Source organism: Heptranchias perlo, chromosome 7, assembly GCF_035084215.1.
Source record: "Heptranchias perlo isolate sHepPer1 chromosome 7, sHepPer1.hap1, whole genome shotgun sequence".
Classification (NCBI taxonomy): domain Eukaryota; kingdom Metazoa; phylum Chordata; class Chondrichthyes; order Hexanchiformes; family Hexanchidae; genus Heptranchias; species Heptranchias perlo.
Window position 1 is genome coordinate 98,518,772 of NC_090331.1, and position 19,898 is coordinate 98,538,669.

Consider the following 19,898-nt stretch of genomic DNA (forward strand, 5'->3'; position numbering starts at 1 on the left):
GGGAGAGAATTCCAAAAATTCACCACCCTCTGAGTGAAGAAATTTCTCCTCATCTCAGTCCTAAATGGTCAACCCCGTATCCTGAGACTGTGACCCCTGGTTCTAGATTCCCCAGTCAGGGGAAACATCCTCCCTGCATCGACCCTGTCGAGCCCTGTAAGAATTTTGTATGTTTCAAAGAGATCACCTCTCATTCTTCTAAACTCTTGAGAATACAGGCCGAGTCTACTCAATCTCTCCTCATAGACAATCCCGCCATCCCAGGAATCAGTCTGGTGAACCTTTGTTGCACTCCCTCCATGGCAAGTATATCCTTTCTTAGGTAAGGAGATCAAAATTGTACACAATACTCCAGGTGCGGTTTAACCCATGATGTACTTCCCCTGGGAGTGTTTGATGGGACAGTGTAGAGGGAGCTTTACTCTGTATCTAACCCGTGCTGTCCCTGCCCTGGGAGTGTTTGATGGGACAGTGTAGAGGGAGCTTTACTCAGTATCTAACCCGTGCTGTACCTGCCCTGGGAGTCACAAAATGGAAAGTGATTCTTTCTCCTACACGAGCATATCTCACCTTGACGAGTAAAAATTCCTGATGAAGGAACAAGTTGGCGGAAACACTCAGTATGTTGCTCAATGTATCAAACCTGCTGGTATATCCTCTACACTGTCCCATCAAACACTCCCAGGGCAGGTACAGCACAGGTTAGATACAGAGTAAAGCTCCCTCTACACTGTCCCATCAAACAATCCCAGGGCAGGTACAGCATGGGTTAGATACAGAGTAAAGCTCCCTCTGCACTGTCCCATCAAACACTCCCAGGGCAGGTACAGCACAGGTTAGATACAGAGTAAAGCTCCCTCTACACTGTCCCATCAAACAATCCCAGGGCAGGTACAGCACGGGTTAGATACAGAGTAAAGCTCCCTCTGCACTGTCCCATCAAACACTCCCAGGGCGGGTACAGCACGGGTTAGATACAGAGTAAAGCTCCCTCTGCACTGTCCCATCAAACATTCCCAGGGCAGGTACAGCACGGGTTAGATACAGAGTAAAGCTCCCTCTACACTGTCCCATTAAACACTCCCAGGGCAGGTACAGCACAGGTTAGATACAGAGAAAAGCTCCCTCAACACTGTCCCATCAAACACTCCCAGGGCAGGTACAGCACGGGTTAGATACAGAGTAAAGCTCCCTCTACACTGTCCCATCAAACATTCCCAGGGCAGGTACAGCACGGGTTAGATACAGAGTAAAGCTCCCTCTACACTGTCCCATCAAACACTCCCAGGGCAGGGACAGCACGGGTCAGATACAGAGTAAAGCTCCCTCTACACTGTCCCATCAAACACTCCCAGGGCAGGTACAGCACGGGTTAGATACAGAGTAAAGCTCCCTCTACACTGTCCCATCAAACACTCCCAGGGCAGGGACAGCACGGGTCAGATACAGAGTAAAGCTCCCTCTACACTGTCCCATCAAACACTCCCAGGACAGGTACAGCACGGGTTAGATACAGAGTAAAGCTCCCTCTACACTGTCCCATCAAACACTCCCAGGGCAGGTACAGCACGGGTGAGATACAGAGCAAAGCTCCCTCTACACTGTCCCATCAAACACTCCCAGGGCAGGTACAGCAAGGGTTAGATACAGAGTAAAGCTCCCTCCACACTGTCCCATCAAACACTCCCAGGGCAGGTACAGCACGGGTTAGATACAGAGTAAAGCTCCCTCCACACTGTCCCATCAAACACTCCCAGGGCAGGTACAGCACGGGTTAGATACAGAGTAAAGCTCCCTCTACACTCTCCCTTCAAACACTGCCAGGGCAGGTACAGCACGGGTTAGATACAGAGTAAAGCTCCCTCCACACTGTCCCATCAAACACTCCCAGGGCAGGTACAGCACGGGTTAGATACAGAGTAAAGCTCCCTCTACACTGTCTCATCAAACACTCCCAGGGCAGGTACAGCACGTGTTGGATGCAGAGTAAAGCTCCCTCTACACTGTCCGATCAAACACTCCCAAGGCAGGTGCAGCACGGGTTAGATACAGAGTAAAACTCCCTCTACACTGTCCCATCAAACACTCCCAGGGCAGGTACAGCACGTGTTGGATGCAGAGTAAAGCTCCCTCTACACTGTCCGATCAAACACTACCAAGGCAGGTACTGCACGGGTTAGATACAGAGTAAAGCTCCCTCTACACTGTCCCATCAAACACTCCCAGGGCAGGTACAGCACGGGTTAGATACAGAGTAAAGCTCCCTCTACACTGTCCCATCAAACACTCCCAGGGCAGGGACAGCACGGGTCAGATACAGAGTAAAGCTCCCTCTACACTGTCCCATCAAACATTCCCAGGGCAGGTACAGCACGGGTTAGATACAGAGTAAAGCTCCCTCTACACTGTCCCATCAAACACTCCCAGGGCAGGGACAGCACGGGTCAGATACAGAGTAAAGCTCCCTCTACACTGTCCCATCAAACACTCCCAGGGCAGGGACAGCACGGGTCAGATACAGAGTAAAGCTCCCTCTACACTGTCCCATCAAACACTCCCAGGACAGGTACAGCACGGGTTAGATACAGAGTAAAGCTCCCTCTACACTGTCCCATCAAACACTCCCAGGGCAGGTACAGCACGGGTGAGATACAGAGCAAAGCTCCCTCTACACTGTCCCATCAAACACTCCCAGGGCAGGTACAGCAAGGGTTAGATACAGAGTAAAGCTCCCTCCACACTGTCCCATCAAACACTCCCAGGGCATGTACAGCACAGGTTAGATACAGAGTAAAGCTCACTCCACACTGTCCCATCAAACATTCCCAGGGCAGGTACAGCACGGGTTAGATACAGAGTAAAGCTCCCTCTACACTGTCCCATCAAACACTCCCAGGGCAGGTACAGCACGCGTTAGATACAGAGTAAAGCTCCCTCTACACTGTCCCATCAAACATTCCCAGGGCAGGTACAGCACGGGTTAGATACAGAGTAAAGCTCCCTCTACACTGTCCCATCAAACACTCCCAGGGCAGGGACAGCACGGGTTAGATACAGAGTAAAGCTCCCTCTACACTGTCCCATCAAACACTCCCAGGGCAGGTACAGCACGGGTTAGATACAGAGTAAAGCTCCCTCTACACTGTCCCATCAAACACTCCCAGGGCAGGTACAGCACGGGTTAGATACAGAGTAAAGCTCCCTCCACACTGTCCCATCAAACATTCCCAGGGCAGGTACAGCACGGGTTAGATACAGAGTAAAGCTCCCTCTACACTGTCCCATCAAACACTCCCAGGGCAGGTACAGCACGGGTTAGATACAGAATAAAGCTCCCTCTACACTGTCCCATCAAACACTCCCAGGGCAGGTACAGCAAGGGTTAGATACAGAGTAAAGCTCCCTCCACACTGTCCCATCAAACACTCCCAGGGCAGGTACAGCACAGGTTAGATACAGAGTAAAGCTCACTCCACACTGTCCCATCAAAAACTCCCAGGGCAGGTACAGCACAGGTTAGATACAGAGTAAAGCTCCCTCTACACTGTCCCATCAAACACTCCCAGGGCAGGTACAGCACAGGTTAGATACAGAGTAAAGCTCCCTCCACACTGTCCCATCAAACACTCCCAGGGCAGGTACAGCACAGGTTAGATACAGAGTAAAGCTCCCTCCACACTGTCCCATCAAACACTCCCAGGGCAGGTACAGCACGGGTTAGATACAGAGTAAAGCTCCCTCCACACTGTCCCATCAAACACTCCCAGGGCAGGTACAGCACAGGTTATATACAGAGTAAAGCTCACTCCACACTTTCCCATCAAACACTCCCAGGGCAGGTACAGCACAGGTTAGATACAGAGTAAAGCTCCCTCTAAACTGTCCCATCAAACACTCCCAGGGCAGGTACAGCACGGGTTAGATACAGAGTAAAGCTCCCTCCACACTGTCCCATCAAACACTCCCAGGGCAGGTACAGCACGGGTTAGATACAGAGTAAAGCTCCCTCTACACTCTCCCTTCAAACACTGCCAGGGCAGGTACAGCACGGGTTAGATACAGAGTAAAGCTCCCTCTACACTGTCCCATCAAACACTCCCAGGGCAGGTACAGCACGGGTTAGATAAAGAGTAAAGCTCCCTCTACACTGTCTCATCAAACACTCCCAGGGCAGGTACAGCACGTGTTGGATGCAGAGTAAAGCTCCCTCTACACTGTCCGATCAAACACTCCCAAGGCAGGTGCAGCACGGGTTAGATACAGAGTAAAACTCCCTCTACACTGTCCCATCAAACACTCCCAGGGCAGGTACAGCACGTGTTGGATGCAGAGTAAAGCTCCCTCTACACTGTCCGATCAAACACTCCCAAGGCAGGTACAGCACGGGTTAGATACAGAGTAAAGCTCCCTCTACACTGTCCCATCAAACACTCCCAGGGCAGGTACAGCACGGGTTAGATAAAGAGTAAAGCTCCCTCTACACTGTCCTATCAAACACTCCCAGGGCAGGTACAGCACGTGTTAGATACAGAGTAAAGCTCCCTCTACACTGTCCTATCAAACACTCCCAAGGCAGGTACAGCACAGGTTAGATACAGAGTAAAGCTCCCTCTACACTGTCCCATCAAACACTCCCAGGGCAGGGACAGCACGGGTTAGATACAGAGTAAAGCTCCCTCTACACTGTCCCATCAAACATTCCCAGGGACAGGTACAGCACGGGTTAGATACAGAGTAAAGCTCCCTCTACACTGTCCCATCAAACACTCCCAGGGCAGGTACAGCACGGGTTCGATGCAGAGTAAAGCTCCCTCTGCACTGTCCCATCAAACACTCCCAGGGCAGGTACAGCACGGGTTCGATACAGAGTAAAGCTCCCTCTACACTGTCCCATCAAACACTCCCAGGGCAGGTACAGCACGGGTTTGATACAGAGTAAAGCTCCCTCTACACTGTCCCATCAAACACTCCCAGGGCAGGTACAGCACGGGTGAGATACAGAGTAAAGCTCCCTCTTATCTACCTCTACAATATATCTGAGTCTCAACCCCAAATCCACTGGGCCACTGACCTTTTTTAATTTCCTCCGCCTGCTGCCCTATGACCTTTCTCATTGGGATTGTTAACTTTGTGATGAATTGGCATCAGTTTTGTGCCCCTGCCAATTAGCAACTGCCCACTTTGAGTCCAGATCCCGCTGTAAGTTTGTGCAAGACTGTACATCCAGCACTGTTAGTCCCAAAGACAAATAAAGTACAATATTACTTTACCCAGTCAGGAGTTCAGCTCCTCCTGTCGCAGCTGTGTAAATAGGAGGAGCATACACATCAAATTTAACCTACAAAAGGAATTCATTAAAAGATCAGCAATTAGACAAAATAATAACAGTAACATCCAAGATTGACACAATAATTTGGGGGTGAGATTCTGCCAGCTTTTCCCTCCCCTGTCTCTTGAAGGCCCTGACTCCCGCCGTATTGCAGGCTCTCTCCCACAACTTGCTCCTCACCCCACCCTCCACCCGCATTTCCCATTGCGTAAGCTTAGACAAAGGATGTCAGCAAGCTATTCAGGTAGTGGGGGGGGCCTGACCCTGTTCTCACCCAAAGTCCAGGCACGTGCTCTTCCCAGAATGGCCCCGCCAATGGGGCAGGAGCTTGAAGTTCGCCTGGTATCTTCCCCCTTTTGTCGCTCGGGCCACTGAGGCCAAATGTATCGCCCCTACTGACCAAGGATCGCAGCCATCACCATCTGCTGTGAATGGCTGAGGGTCCCAACAGATCCCCTCCGACTCAGGATTTTACCATCTCGTGTCACAGAGGTGAACAAAATCGATAAAAGTGAATGAGGAAGTGATGTGGCGGTGAGAGTATACTCAACACAAAATGAACAGATCAACGCGAGGTCAGTGAGTATAATTAGTGAGAGACTGGTTATCACCACTAGTCAGTGAGTGTAATTAGTGAGAGACTGGTTATCACCACTAGGTCAGTGAGTATAATTAGAGAGAGACTGGTTATCACCACTAGGCCAATGAGTGTAACTGGAGAGACTGGTTATCATCACTAGTCAGCGAGTAATTGGAAGAGAGACTGGTTATCACCACTAGTCAGTGAGTGTAATTAGTGAGAGACTGGCACCACTAGGTCAGTGAGTGTAATTAGTGAGAGACTGGTTATCATCACTAGGCCAATGAGTGTAACTGGAGAGACTGGTTATCATCACTAGTCAGCGAGTAATTGGAAGAGAGACTGGTTATCACCACTAGTCAGTGAGTATAATTAGTGAGAGAGACTGGTTATCAACACGAGGTCAGTGAGTGTAATTGAGGAGAGAGACTGGTTACCAGCACTAGGTCAGTGAGTGTAATTGGTGAGAGAGACTGGTTACCAGCACTCGGTCAGTGAGTGTAATTGGGGAGAGAGACTGGTTGCCAGCACTAGGTCAGTGAGTGTAATTGGGGAGAGAGACTGGTTGCCAGCACTAGGTCAGTGAATGTAATTGGTGAGAGAGACTGGTTGCCAGCACTAGGTCAGTGAGTGTAATTGGGGAGAGAGACTGGTTACCAGCACTCGGTCAGTGAGTGTAATTGGGGAGAGAGACTGGTTGCCAGCACTAGGTCAGTGAGTGTAATTGGTGAGAGAGACTGGTTGCCAGCACTAGGTCAGTGAGTGTAATTGGGGAGAGAGACTGGTTGCCAGCACTAGGTCAGTGAGTGTAATTGGTGAGAGAGACTGGTTGCCAGCACTAGGTTAGTGAGTGTAATTGGTGAGAGAGACTGGTTGCCAGCACTCGGTCAGTGAGTGTAATTGGGGAGAGAGACTGGTTGCCAGCACTAGGTTAGTGAGTGTAATTGGTGAGAGAGACTGGTTGCCAGCACTCGGTCAGTGAGTGTAATTGGGGAGAGAGACTGGTTGCCAGCACTAGGTCAGTGAATGTAATTGGGGAGAGAGACTGGTTGCCAGCACTAGGTTAGTGAGTGTAATTGGGGAGAGAGACTGGTTACCAGCACTAGGTCAGTGAGTGTAATTGGTGAGAGAGACTGGTTACCAGCACTAGGTCAGTGAATGTAATTGGGGAGAGAGACTGGTTACCAGCACTAGGTTAGTGAGTGTAATTGGGGAGAGAGACTGGTTGCCAGCGCTTGGTCAGTGAGTGTAATTGGTGAGAGAGACTGGTTACCAGCACTAGGTCAGTGAGTGTAATTGGTGAGAGAGACTGGTTACCAGCACTAGGTCAGTGAGTATAATTGGGGAGAGAGACTGGTTGCCAGCACTAGGTCAGTGAGTGTAATTGGTGAGAGAGACTGGTTACCAGCACTAGGTCAGTGAGTGTAATTGGTGAGAGAGACTGGTTACCAGCACTAGGTCAGTGAGTGTAATTGGTGAGAGAGACTGGTTGCCAGCACTAGGTCAGTGAGTGTAATTGGTGAGAGAGACTGGTTACCAGCACTAGGTCAGTGAGTGTAAGTGCAGAGAAATACAGGGATTTGTAAAGGCAAGTTACTTCTGACCAATGCAGTTTTTTGAGGGAGTGATGGAGTATATTGATAAAATTCTGTGCATGTTTTGTATATATTTATTCGAAAGGCATTTGACCAGACAGGTCTGGTGCTTGGAAAGATGGGGAGTAAAATGAACCTCAGGCCTCCAGCGGTGATAATCGCCCCCAGCACCAGGCCTTCTGACTAATATCCAAAAAGAGCCACCAAGAGGCCTTCAGCACAGCTTCTCATCTTTCTCTTACCGCAATAAAATACAGGAAGAGATTAATAAACTTGCAGAATGGGTGTGTAATTTGCAAATGAATTTCTATATAGATAGTGTGAAGTGGTACTTTTTGTTAGGAAGAAGAATGAGGCCACATACTCCTTGGAAAATATGAGGTAGAGGAACAGAGTGATCTGGGGGTACAGATACACAAATCACTAAAAGTAGTGACGCAGGTTAATAAGGCCATAAAAAAGGCAAATCAAGCAATGGGCTTCATTTCCAGAGGGATAGAATTGAAAAGCAGGGAAGTTATGTTAAACTTGTATAGAACCTTGGTTAGACCATGCTTGGAATATTGTGAACAGTTCTGGTCTCCATATTATAAAAAGGATAAAGAGGCATTGGAGAAGGTGCAAAAAAGATTTACTATGATAATACCAGAACTGAGAGGTTATATCTATCAGGAAAGATTGCACAGGCTGGGGCTCTTTTCTCTAGAAAAGAGAAGACCAAGGGGGACCTGATAGAGGTCTTTAGATAATGAAAGGGTTTGATGGGGTAGACGTAGTTAAAATGTTTCCACTTGTGGGGGGAGACTAGAACTAGGGGCATAAATATAAGATAGTCACTAATAAATCCAATAGGGAATTCAGGAGAAACTTCTTCGCCCAGAGAGTGGTGAGGATGTGAATCTAGTATGTGGAACTAGGAGTAGTTGAGGTGAATAGTGTTGATGCATTTAAGGGGAAGCTGGATAAACACATGAGGGAGAAAGGAATAGAAGGATATGGTGATAGGGTTAGATGAAGTAGGGAGGGAGGGAGGAGGCTCGTGTGGAGCATAAACACCGGCACAGGCCTGTTGGGCCGAATGGCCTGTTTCGGTGCCGTACTTTCTATGTAATTATATGTAATACTAGAAGGATGGTCTTTGATGGAGAGTTATTGTAGCAGAGGGATGGTCTTTGATGGAGAGTTATTGTAGCAGAATGATGGTCTTTGATGGAGAGTTATTGTAGCAGAGGGATGGTCATCAATGGGAGAGTTATTGTAGCAGAGGGATGGTCTTTGATGGAGAGTTATTGTAGCAGAGGGATGGTCTTTGATGGAGAGTTATTGTAGCAGAATGATGGTCTTTGATGGAGAGTTATTGTAGCAGAGGGATGGTCATCAATGGGAGAGTTATTGTAGCAGAGGGATGGTCTTTGATGGAGAGTAATTGTAGCAGAGGGATGCTCTTCGATGGGTGAGTTATTGTAGCAGAGGGATGGTCTTTGATGGAGAGTAATTGTAGCAGAGGGATGGTCTTTGATGGAGAGTTATTGTAGCAGAGGGATGGTCTTTGATGGAGAGTTATTGTAGCAGAGGGATGGTCTTTGATGGAGAGTTATTGTAACAGAGGGATGGTCTTCGATGGGTGAGTTATTGTAGCAGAGGGATGGTCTGTGATGGAGAGTTATTGTAGCAGAGGGATGGTCTTTGATGGAGAGTTATTGTAGCAGAGGGATGGTCTTTGATGGAGAGTTATTGTTGCAGGGGGATGGTCTTCGATGGAGAGTAATTGTAGCAGAATGATGGTCTTTGATGGAGAGTTATTGTAGCAGAGGGATGGTCTTTGATGGAGAGTAATTGTAGCAGAATGATGGTCTTTGATGGAGATTTATTGTAGCAGAATGATGGTCTTTGATGGAGATTTATTGTTGCAGAGGGATGGTCTTTGATGGAGAGTAATTGTAGCAGAGGGATGCTCTTCGATGGGTGAGTTATTGTAACAGAGGGATGGTCTTTGATGGAGAGTTATTGTTGCAGGGGGATGGTCTTTGATGGAGAGTAATTGTAGCAGAATGATGGTCTTTGATGGAGAGTTATTGTTGCAGAGGGATGGTCTTTGATGGAGAGTTATTGTAACAGAGGGATGGTCTTCGATGGGTGAGTTATTGTAGCAGAGGGATGGTCTTTGATGGAGAGTTATTGTAGCAGAGGGATGGTGTTTGATGGAGAGTTATTGTAGCAGAGGGATGGTCTTTGATGGAGAGTTATTATAGCAGAGGGATGGCCTTTGATGGAGAGTTATTGTAGCAGAGGGTTGGTCTTTGATGGAGAGTAATTGTAGCAGAGGGATGCTCTTCGGTGGGTGAGTTATTGTAGCAGGGGGATGGTCTTTGATGGAGAGTTATTGTTGCAGAGGGATGGTCTTTGATGGAGAGTAATTGTAGCAGAGGGATGGTCTTTGATGGAGAGTAATTGTAGCAGAGGGATGCTCTTCGATGGGTGAGTTATTGTAGCAGAGGGATGGTCTTTGATGGAGAGTTATTGTAGCAGAGGGATGGTCTTTGATGGAGAGTTATTGTCGCAGAAGGATGGTGTTTGATGGAGAGTTATTGTAGCAGAGGGATGCTCTTCGGTGGGTGAGTTATTGTAACTGAGGGATGGTCTTTGATGGAGAGTAATTGTAGCAGATGGATGGTCTTTGATGGAGAGTAATTGTAGCAGAGGGATGCTCTTCGATGGGTGAGTTATTGTAACAGAGGGATGGTCTTTGATGGAGAGTTATTGTAGCAGAATGATGGTCTTTGATGGAGAGTTATTGTTGCAGAGGGATGGTGTTCGATGGGAGAGTTATTGTAGCAGAATGAAGGTCTTTGATGGAGAGTTATTGTTGCAGAGGGATGGTCTTTGATGGAGAGTTATTGTAGCAGAATGATGGTCTTTGATGGAGAGTTATTGTAACAGAGGGATGGTCTTTGATGGAGAGTTATTGTAGCAGAATGATGGTCTTTGATGGAGAGTTATTGTTGCAGAGGGATGGTCTTCGATGGGAGAGTTATTGTAGCAGAGGGATGGTCTTTGATGGAGAGTAATTGTAGCAGGGGGATGGTCTTTGATGGAGAGTAATTGTAGCAGAGGGATGCTCTTCGGTGGGTGAGTTATTGCAGCAGGGGGATGGTCTTTGATGGAGAGTTATTGTAGCAGAATGATGGTCTTTGATGGAGAGTTATTGTTGCAGAGGGATGGTCTTTGATGGAGAGTTATTGTTGCAGGGGGATGGCCTTTGATGGAGAGTAATTGTAGCAGAATGATGGTATTTGATGGAGAGTTATTGTTGCAGAGGGATGGTCTTTGATGGAGAGTTATTGTAGCAGAATGATGGTCTTTGATGGGAGAGTTATTGTAGCAGAGGGATGCTCTTCGGTGGGTGAGTTATTGCAGCAGGGGGATGGTCTTTGATGGAGAGTTATTGTAGCAGGGGGATGGTCTTTGATGGAGAGTTATTGTAGCAGGGGGATGGTCTTTGATGGAAAGTAATTGTAGCAGAGGGATGCTCTTCGGTGGGTGAGTTATTGCAGCAGGGGGATGGTCTTTGATGGAGAGTTATTGTAGCAGAATGATGGTCTTTGATGGAGAGTTATTGTTGCAGAGGGATGGTCTTTGATGGAGAGTTATTGTTGCAGGGGGATGGCCTTTGATGGAGAGTAATTGTAGCAGAATGATGGTATTTGATGGAGAGTTATTGTTGCAGAGGGATGGTCTTTGATGGAGAGTTATTGTAGCAGAATGATGGTCTTTGATGGGAGAGTTATTGTAGCAGAGGGATGCTCTTCGGTGGGTGAGTTATTGCAGCAGGGGGATGGTCTTTGATGGAGAGTTATTGTAGCAGGGGGATGGTCTTTGATGGAGAGTAATTGTAGCAGAGGGATGCTCTTCGGTGGGTGAGTTATTGCAGCAGGGGGATGGTCTTTGATGGAGAGTTATTGTAGCAGGGGGATGGTCTTTGATGGAGAGTTATTGTAGCAGGGGGATGGTCTTTGATGGAAAGTAATTGTAGCAGAGGGATGCTCTTCGGTGGGTGAGTTATTGCAGCAGGGGGATGGTCTTTGATGGAGAGTTATTGTAGCAGGGGGATGGTCTTTGATGGAGAGTTATTGTAGCAGAGGGATGGTCTTTGATGGAGAGTTATTGTAGCAGGGGGATGGTCTTTGATGGAAAGTTATTGTAGCAGAGGGATGGTCTTTGATGGAGAGTTATTGTAGCAGAGGGATGGTCTTTGATGAAGAGTTATTGTAGCAGAGGGATGGCCTTTGATGGAAAGTTATTGTAGCAGAGGGATGGTCTTTGATGGAGAGTTATTGTAGCAGAGGGATGGTCTTTGATGGAAAGTTATTGTAGCAGAGGGATGGTCTTTGATGGAGAGTTATTGTAGCAGGGGGATGGTCTTTGATGGAAAGTTATTGTAGCAGAATGATGGCCTTGATGGAGAGTTATTGTTGCAGAGGGATGGTCTTTGATGGAGAGTTATTGTAGCAGGGGGATGGTCTTTGATGGAGAGTTATTGTAGCAGAGGGATGGTCTTTGATGGGTGAGTTATTGTAGCAGAGGGATGGTCTTTGATGGGAGAGTTATTGTAGCAGAGGGATGGTCTTTGATGGAGATTTATTGTAGCAGAGGGATGGTCTTTGATGGGAGAGTTATTGTAGCAGAGGGATGGTCTTTGATGGTGATTTATTGTAGCAGAGGGATGGTCTTTGATGGAGAGTTATTGTCGCAGAAGGATGGTCTTTGATGGAGAGTTATTGTAGCAGAAGGATGGTCTTTGATGGAGAGTTATTGTAGCAGAGGGATGGTCTTTGATGGGTGAGTTATTGTAGCAGGGGGATGGTCTTCGATGGGTGAGTTATTGTAACAGAGGGATGGTCTTTGATGGGTGAGTTAATGGCTTTTAACCGTTTGTGAGGGAGTTACTTTTCTATCACCCTGAGCCGTATCCCTTTGACAGATGTAGCGTTCCAAATTTGCCTTCACACACATCCCTTTGCTGCCCCCTTCATCTGACCACCATAAGAATGTCACACTTCTCCGATATGCATGTGAAGCTGAAATACGAATAATCTATAAGGTGCCGTGTTGTTTACACACCCACCTCGACCTCTAAATTCTCAAGGGCTTCTTACAAGTTGGTTATAGAACTGTTCATATCAAAAGGATAATCAAACTGCTCGTGAGAACAGCTACAATTGAGAAGTTACTGGACAGATAATATAAAGGAATTAATATGAAGAGAAATCAATAGCAGTCCCATCTGATTAACCATTCCTCACAGTTGCAATGTGTGATCCGATGGATCTATTGCCAAGGCGACACGGTGCGAGTGATTGTCATGTTACCCTGGTGTAGTCGAGGATTAACAGGCCTAACCAGGCATGGTTGCTCCTCGGCCTCGCCTGACACTCTTGCTGAGCTACCTTCTGCAACATCTGTCTGCTGTGGTTTTTCAGGCTCTTGTTGTGCATTTGACAATAGATGAGGTCCACCTTTTTCCCAAGGCAGAGGCTGCTGTAACCAGGCCGGAGATGATGCACAGTCAGAGGCCTCCAGCAATCCACGGGCCTGGCTGGGACACACAGGGACTACTTTGTTTTTAATCAAACACCTTTGTTGCGATCACACACGGTCTGCATACCATCTGATAGAATGGGTGACGTCAGCAAGAAAATGGGCTTCCTGATCAGGGCCTGTGCTGGAGATACTGAGGAGACAGGAGCTGGCTGACACACAGCATTAGAAGTGTACATGTAAAGATAGGGCTGGCCGAGAACAGAAACAAGCACTTTGAATATAAATTAAAACAGGAAACAGGTGTGAATACGGAGAGTGACACAGATCGCAGTAACATTACGTACCCCCCAGGGGACCTTCTCATCGGGCACAGGGAAGCGTTCCATGTTGGAACCTGGGTAAATCAAACTTCGGGCCTTGACATGGTGCAGAGGCTTCAAATCCTTCTCTTCAACGTCAGTTTCTTCCTCGATATTTCTACTGTCAGAAATTACTGAATGGAACAAATTAAATAGAATTAAACAACATTATCAATCCATCTGTTCTCTTTGTGCTCATCAATATAATCGCCACTAGTGGTGAAGAGAGGAACATTTTTCATTTCAAGCACTCAGTGCCATTATCAAACACTCCCAGGGCAGGGACAGCACGGGTTAGATACAGAGTAAAGCTCCCTCTACACTGTCCCATCAAACACTCCCAGGGCAGGTACAGCACGGGTTAGATACAGAGTAAAGCTCCCTCTACACTGTCCCATCAAACACTCCCAGGGCAGGTACAGCACGGGTTAGATACAGAGTAAAGCTCCCTCTACACTCTCCCATCAAACACTCCCAGGGCAGGTACAGCACGGGTTAGATACAGAGTAAAGCTCCCTCTACACTGTCCCATCAAACACTCCCAGGGCAGGTACAGCACGGGTTAGATTCAAAGTAGAGCTCCCTCTACACTGTCCCATCAAACACTCCCAGGGCAGGTACAGCACGGGTTAGATACAGAGTAAAGCTCCCTCTACACTGTCCCATCAAACACTCCCAGGGCAGGTACAGCACGGGTTAGATACAGAGTAAAGCTCCCTCTACACTGTCCCATCAAACACTCCCAGGGCAGGTACAGCACGGGTTAGATACAGAGTAAAGCTCCCTCTACACTGTCCCATCAAACACTCCCAGGGCAGGTACAGCACGGGTTGGATACAGAGTAAAGCTCCCTCGACACTGTCCCATCAAACACTCCCAGGGCAGGTACAGCACGGGTTGGATACAGAGTAAAGCTCCCTCTACACTGTCCCATCAAACACTCCCAGGGCAGGTACAGCACGGGTTAGATACAGAGTAAAGCTCCCTCTACACTGTCCCATCAAACACTCCCAGGGCAGGTACAGCACGGGTTGGATACAGAGTAAAGCTCCCTCTACACTGTCCCATCAAACACTCCCAGGGCAGGTACAGCACGGGTTAGATACAGAGTAAAGCTCCCTCTACACTGTCCCATCAAACACTCCCAGGGCAGGTACAGCACGGGTTAGATACAGAGTAAAGCTCCCTCTGCACTGTCCCATCAAACACTCCCAGGGCAGGTACAGCATGGGTTAGATAGAGAGTAAAGCTCCTTCTATTTCATTGGATTCTGATGAAAGGTCATCAACCTGAAATGTTTCTCTCTCCACAAATGTTTCCAGCATTTTCTGTTTTCATTTCAGATTCCCAGCATGTGCAGGATTTTGTGTTTGGTGTCATGAAACTCGAGAGTCTGCCTGGGCCCTAACCTAGGGATCCACCAGATCAATCCTTTTGGGGAAAGGTTTTCTGGGGCAATATTGTGACAGTAGATCATACTGCTCGATTATACTGCTCCATTACACTGCTACATTATCCCGGCCGACCTCCCATCTTCCACCCTCCATAAACTTGAGCTCATCCAAACTCTGCTGCCCGTATCCTAACTCGCACCAAGTCCCGTTCACCCATCACCCCTGTGCTCACTTGACCTACATTGGCTCCCGGTCCAGGAGCATCTCGATTTTAAAATTCTCATCCTCGTCTTCAAATCCCTCTATGGTCTCGCCCCTCCCTATCTCTGTAACCTCCTCCAGCCCTACAATCCTCTGAGATCTCTGCCCTCCTCCAATTCTGGCCTCTTGCACATCCCTGATTTTAATCGTTCCACCATTGGCGGCCGTGCCTTCAGCTACCGAGGCTCCAAGCTCTGGAATTCCCTCCCTAAACCTCTCCACCTCTCTCTCCTCCTATAAGATGCTCCTTAAAACCTACCTCTTTGACCAAGATTTTGGTCACCTGTCCTAATATCTCCTTATGTGGCTCGGTGTCAAATATTGTTCGATTACACTTCTGTGAAATGCCTTGTGACGTTTTACTACGTTAAAGGCGCTATATAAATGCAAGTTGTTGTTTTTGTTGTTACTGTTCATGATACTGCTCCAATATACTGTGTCATTATACTGCTCCATTATACTGCTCCATTGTACTGTTCCAATATACTGCTCCAATATACTGCTCCAATATACCGTTCCAATATACTGCTCCAATATACTGTGTCATTATACTGCTCCATTATACTGCTCCATTATAGTGTGTCATTATACTGCTCCATTATACTGCTCCAATATACTGCTCCAATATACTGTGTCATTATACTGCTCCAATATACTGCTCCAATATACTGTGTCATTATACTGCTCCAATATACTGCTCCATTATAGTGTGTCATTATATTGCTCCATTATAGTGTGTCATTATACTGCTCCATTATAGTGTGTCATTATACTGCTCCATTATACTGCTCCAATATACTGTGTCATTATACTGCTCCAATATACTGCTCCATTATAGTGTGTCATTATACTGCTCCATTATACTGCTCCAATATACTGTGTCATTATACTGCTCCAATATACTGCTCCATTATAGTGTGTCATTATACTGCTCCATTATACTGCTCCAATATACTGCTCCAATATACTGTGTCATTATACTGCTCCAATATACTGCTCCATTATAGTGTTTCATTATACTGCTCCAATATACTGCTCCATTATAGTGTGTCATTATACTGCTCCATTATACTGCTCCAATATACTGTGTCATTATACTGCTCCAATATACTGCTCCATTATAGTGTGTCATTATACTGCTCCATTATACTGCTCCAATATACTGCTCCAATATACTGTGTCATTATACTGCTCCAATATACTGCTCCATTATAGTGTGTCATTATACTGCTCCATTATACTGCTCCAATATACTGTGTCATTATACTGCTCCAATATACTGCTCCATTATAGTGTGTCATTATACTGCTCCATTATACTGCTCCAATATACTGCTCCAATATACTGTGTCATTATACTGCTCCAATATACTGCTCCATTATAGTGTGTCATTATACTGCTCCATTATACTGCTCCATTATAGTGTGTCATTATACTGCTCCATTATAGTGTGTCATTATACTGCTCCAATATACTGCTCCATTATACTGCTCCAATATACTGTGTCATTATACTGCTCCATTATACTGCTCCATTATAGTGTGTCATTATACTGCTCCATTATAGTGTGTCATTATACTGCTCCATTATACTGCTCCATTATAGTGTGTCATTATACTGCTCCAATATACTGCTCCATTATACTGCTCCAATATACTGTGTCATTGTACTGCTCCAATATACTGCTCCAATATACTGCTCCATTATAGTGTTTCATTATACTGCTCCATTATAGTGTTTCATTATACTGCTCCATTATACTGCTCCAATATACTGCTCCATTATAGTGTTTCATTATACTGCTCCATTATACTGCTCCATTATAGTGTTTCATTATACTGCTCCATTATACTGCTCCAATATACTGCTCCATTATAGTGTTTCATTATACTGCTCCATTATAGTGTGTTATTTTACTGCTCCAATATACTGCTCCATTATACTGCTCCATTATAGTGTGTTATTTTACTGCTCCATTATAGTATTTCATTATACTGCTCCATTATAGTGTTTCATTATACTGCTCCAATATACTGCTCCATTATAGTGTTTCATTATACTGCTCCAATATACTGCTCCAATATACTGCTCCATTATAGTGTTTCATTATACTGCTCCAATATACTGCTCCAATATACTGTGTCATTATACTGCTCCATTATAGTGTGTCATTATACTGCTCCATTATACTGCTCCATTATAGTGTGTCATTATGCTGCTCCATTATAGTGTGTCATACTGCTCCATTATACTGCTCCATTATAGTGTGTCATTATACTGCTCCATTATAGTGTGTCATTATGCTGCTCCATTATAGTGTGTCATTATACTGCTCCATTATACTGCTCCATTATAGTGTGTCATTATACTGCTCCATTATAGTGTGTCATTATACTGCTCCATTATACTGCTCCATTATAGTGTGTCATTATACTGCTCCATTATAGTGTGTCATTATACTGCTCCATTATAGTGTGTCATTATGCTGCTCCATTATAGTGTGTCATACTGCTCCATTATACTGCTCCAATATACTGTGTCATTATACTGCTCCAATATACTGCTCCATTATAGTGTGTCATTATACTGCTCCATTATACTGTTCAATTAAACTGCTCCAATATTCAGTTCCATGATACTGCTCCAATATACTGCTCCATTATACTGCTCCATTATAGTGTGTCATTATACTGCTCCATTATACTGCTCCAATATACTGTGCCATTATACTGCTCCATTATACTGTGCCATTATACTGTGTCATTATACTGCTCCATTATACTGCTCCATTATACTGCTCCATTATACTGTGTCATTATACTGCTCCAATATACTGCTCCAATATACTGCTCCATTATAGTGTGTCATTATACTGCTCCATTATACTGCTCCAATATAGTGTGTCATTATACTGCTCCAATATACTGCTCCATTATACTGTGTCATTATACTGCTCCAATATACTGCTCCATTATAGTGTGTCATTATACTGCTCCATTATACTGCTCCAATATAGTGTGTCATTATACTGCTCCAATATACTGCTCCATTATACTGTGTCATTATACTGCTCCAATATACTGCTCCATTATACTGTGTCATTATACTGCTCCAATATACTGCTCCATTATAGTGTGTCATTATACTGCTCCAATATACTGCTCCATTATAGTGTGTCATTATACTGCTCCAATATACTGTGCCATTATACTGCTCCATTATAGTGTGTCATTATACTGCTCCAATATACTGCTCCAATATACTGCTCCATTATACTGCTCCAATATACTGTGCCATTATACTGTGCCATTATACTGCTCCATTATAGTGTGTCATTATACTGCTCCAATATACTGTGTCATTATACTGCTCCATTATAGTGTGTCATTATACTGCTCCAATATACTGCTCCATTATAGTGTGTCATTATACTGCTCCAATATACTGCTCCATTATAGTGTGTCATTATACTGCGTCATTATACTGCTCCATTATACTGCTCCATTATACCGTTCCATTATACTGCGCCATTATACTGTTCAATTAAACTGCTCCAATATTCAGTTCCATTATACTGCTCCAATATACTGCTCTGTTTTACTGTTCCAATATACTGCTCCAATATAGTGCTCCAATACACTTTTCCATTATACTGCTCCAATACACTTTTCCATTATACTGCTCCATTATACTGTTCCATTATACTGCTCCAGTACACTTTTCCAATATACTGCTCCAATACACTGCTTGTATTTACGGTTCCATTACAATGCTCCATTATACTGCTCCATTATACTGCTCCAATACACTTTTCCATTATAATGTTCCAATATACTGCTCCAATACACTGCTCGTATATACGGTTTCATTATACGGTTCCATTATAATGCTCTAATCTACTGCTCTAATATGCTGTTCCATTATCCTGCTCCATTACACTGTTCCATTATACTGCTCTAATCTACTGCCATAATCTACTGCTCTAATCTACTGCTCTAATCTACTGCTCCAATATAATGTTCCAATATATTGTTTCATTACAATGCTCCATTATACTGCTCCAATATACTGTGTCATTATACTGCTCCATTATAATGCTCCATTGTACTGTTCCATTATACTGCTCCAATATACAGTTCCATTATACTGCACCATTTTACTGCTCCAATATACTGCTCCATTATACTGTACCATTATTCTTTTCCAATATACTGCTCCAATATACTGTACCATTATTCTTTTCCAATATACTGCTCCAATATACTGTACCATTATTCTTTTCCAATATACTGCTCCAATATACTGCTCCAATATACTGTACCATTATTCTTTTCCAATATACTGCTCCAATATACTGCACCATTATTCTTTTCCATTATTCTTTTCCAATATACTGCTCCATTATTCTTTCCCAAAATACTGCTCCAATATGCTGCTCCATTATTCTTTTCCAATACACTGCTCCATTATTCTTTTCCAATACACTGCTCCATTATTCTTTTCCAATACACTGCTCCAATATACTGCTCCAATATACTGCATCATTATTCTTTTCCATTATTCTTTTCCAATATACTGCTCCATTATACTGCTCCATTATACTGCACCATTATTCATTCCCAATATACTGCTCCAATATACTGCATCATTATTCTTTTCCATTATTCTTTTCCAATATACTGCTCCATTATACTGCTCCATTATACTGCACCATTATTCATTCCCAATATACTGCTCCAATATACTGCTCCAATATACTGCTCCATTATACTGCACCATTATTCTTTCCCAATATACTGCTCCAATATACAGTTTCAATAATCTGTTTCAATATACGGT

At 45.0% G+C, this 19,898-nt stretch overlaps 1 protein-coding gene across 1 annotated transcript in view; it reads right to left on the reverse strand.

The window, feature by feature from the left end:
* Positions 1 to 19,898, reverse strand: part of LOC137323418 (transient receptor potential cation channel subfamily M member 2-like) — a 199,687-nt gene that overhangs the window by 71,080 nt on the left and 108,709 nt on the right. The window contains exons 8-9 of the mRNA XM_067986895.1: positions 13,390 to 13,538; positions 5,271 to 5,338 (exon numbers count right to left, since the gene is read on the reverse strand). Of these exons, the coding sequence (XP_067842996.1) occupies positions 5,271 to 5,338; positions 13,390 to 13,538 (217 nt within the window). The remainder of the gene's footprint in view (positions 1 to 5,270; positions 5,339 to 13,389; positions 13,539 to 19,898) is intronic.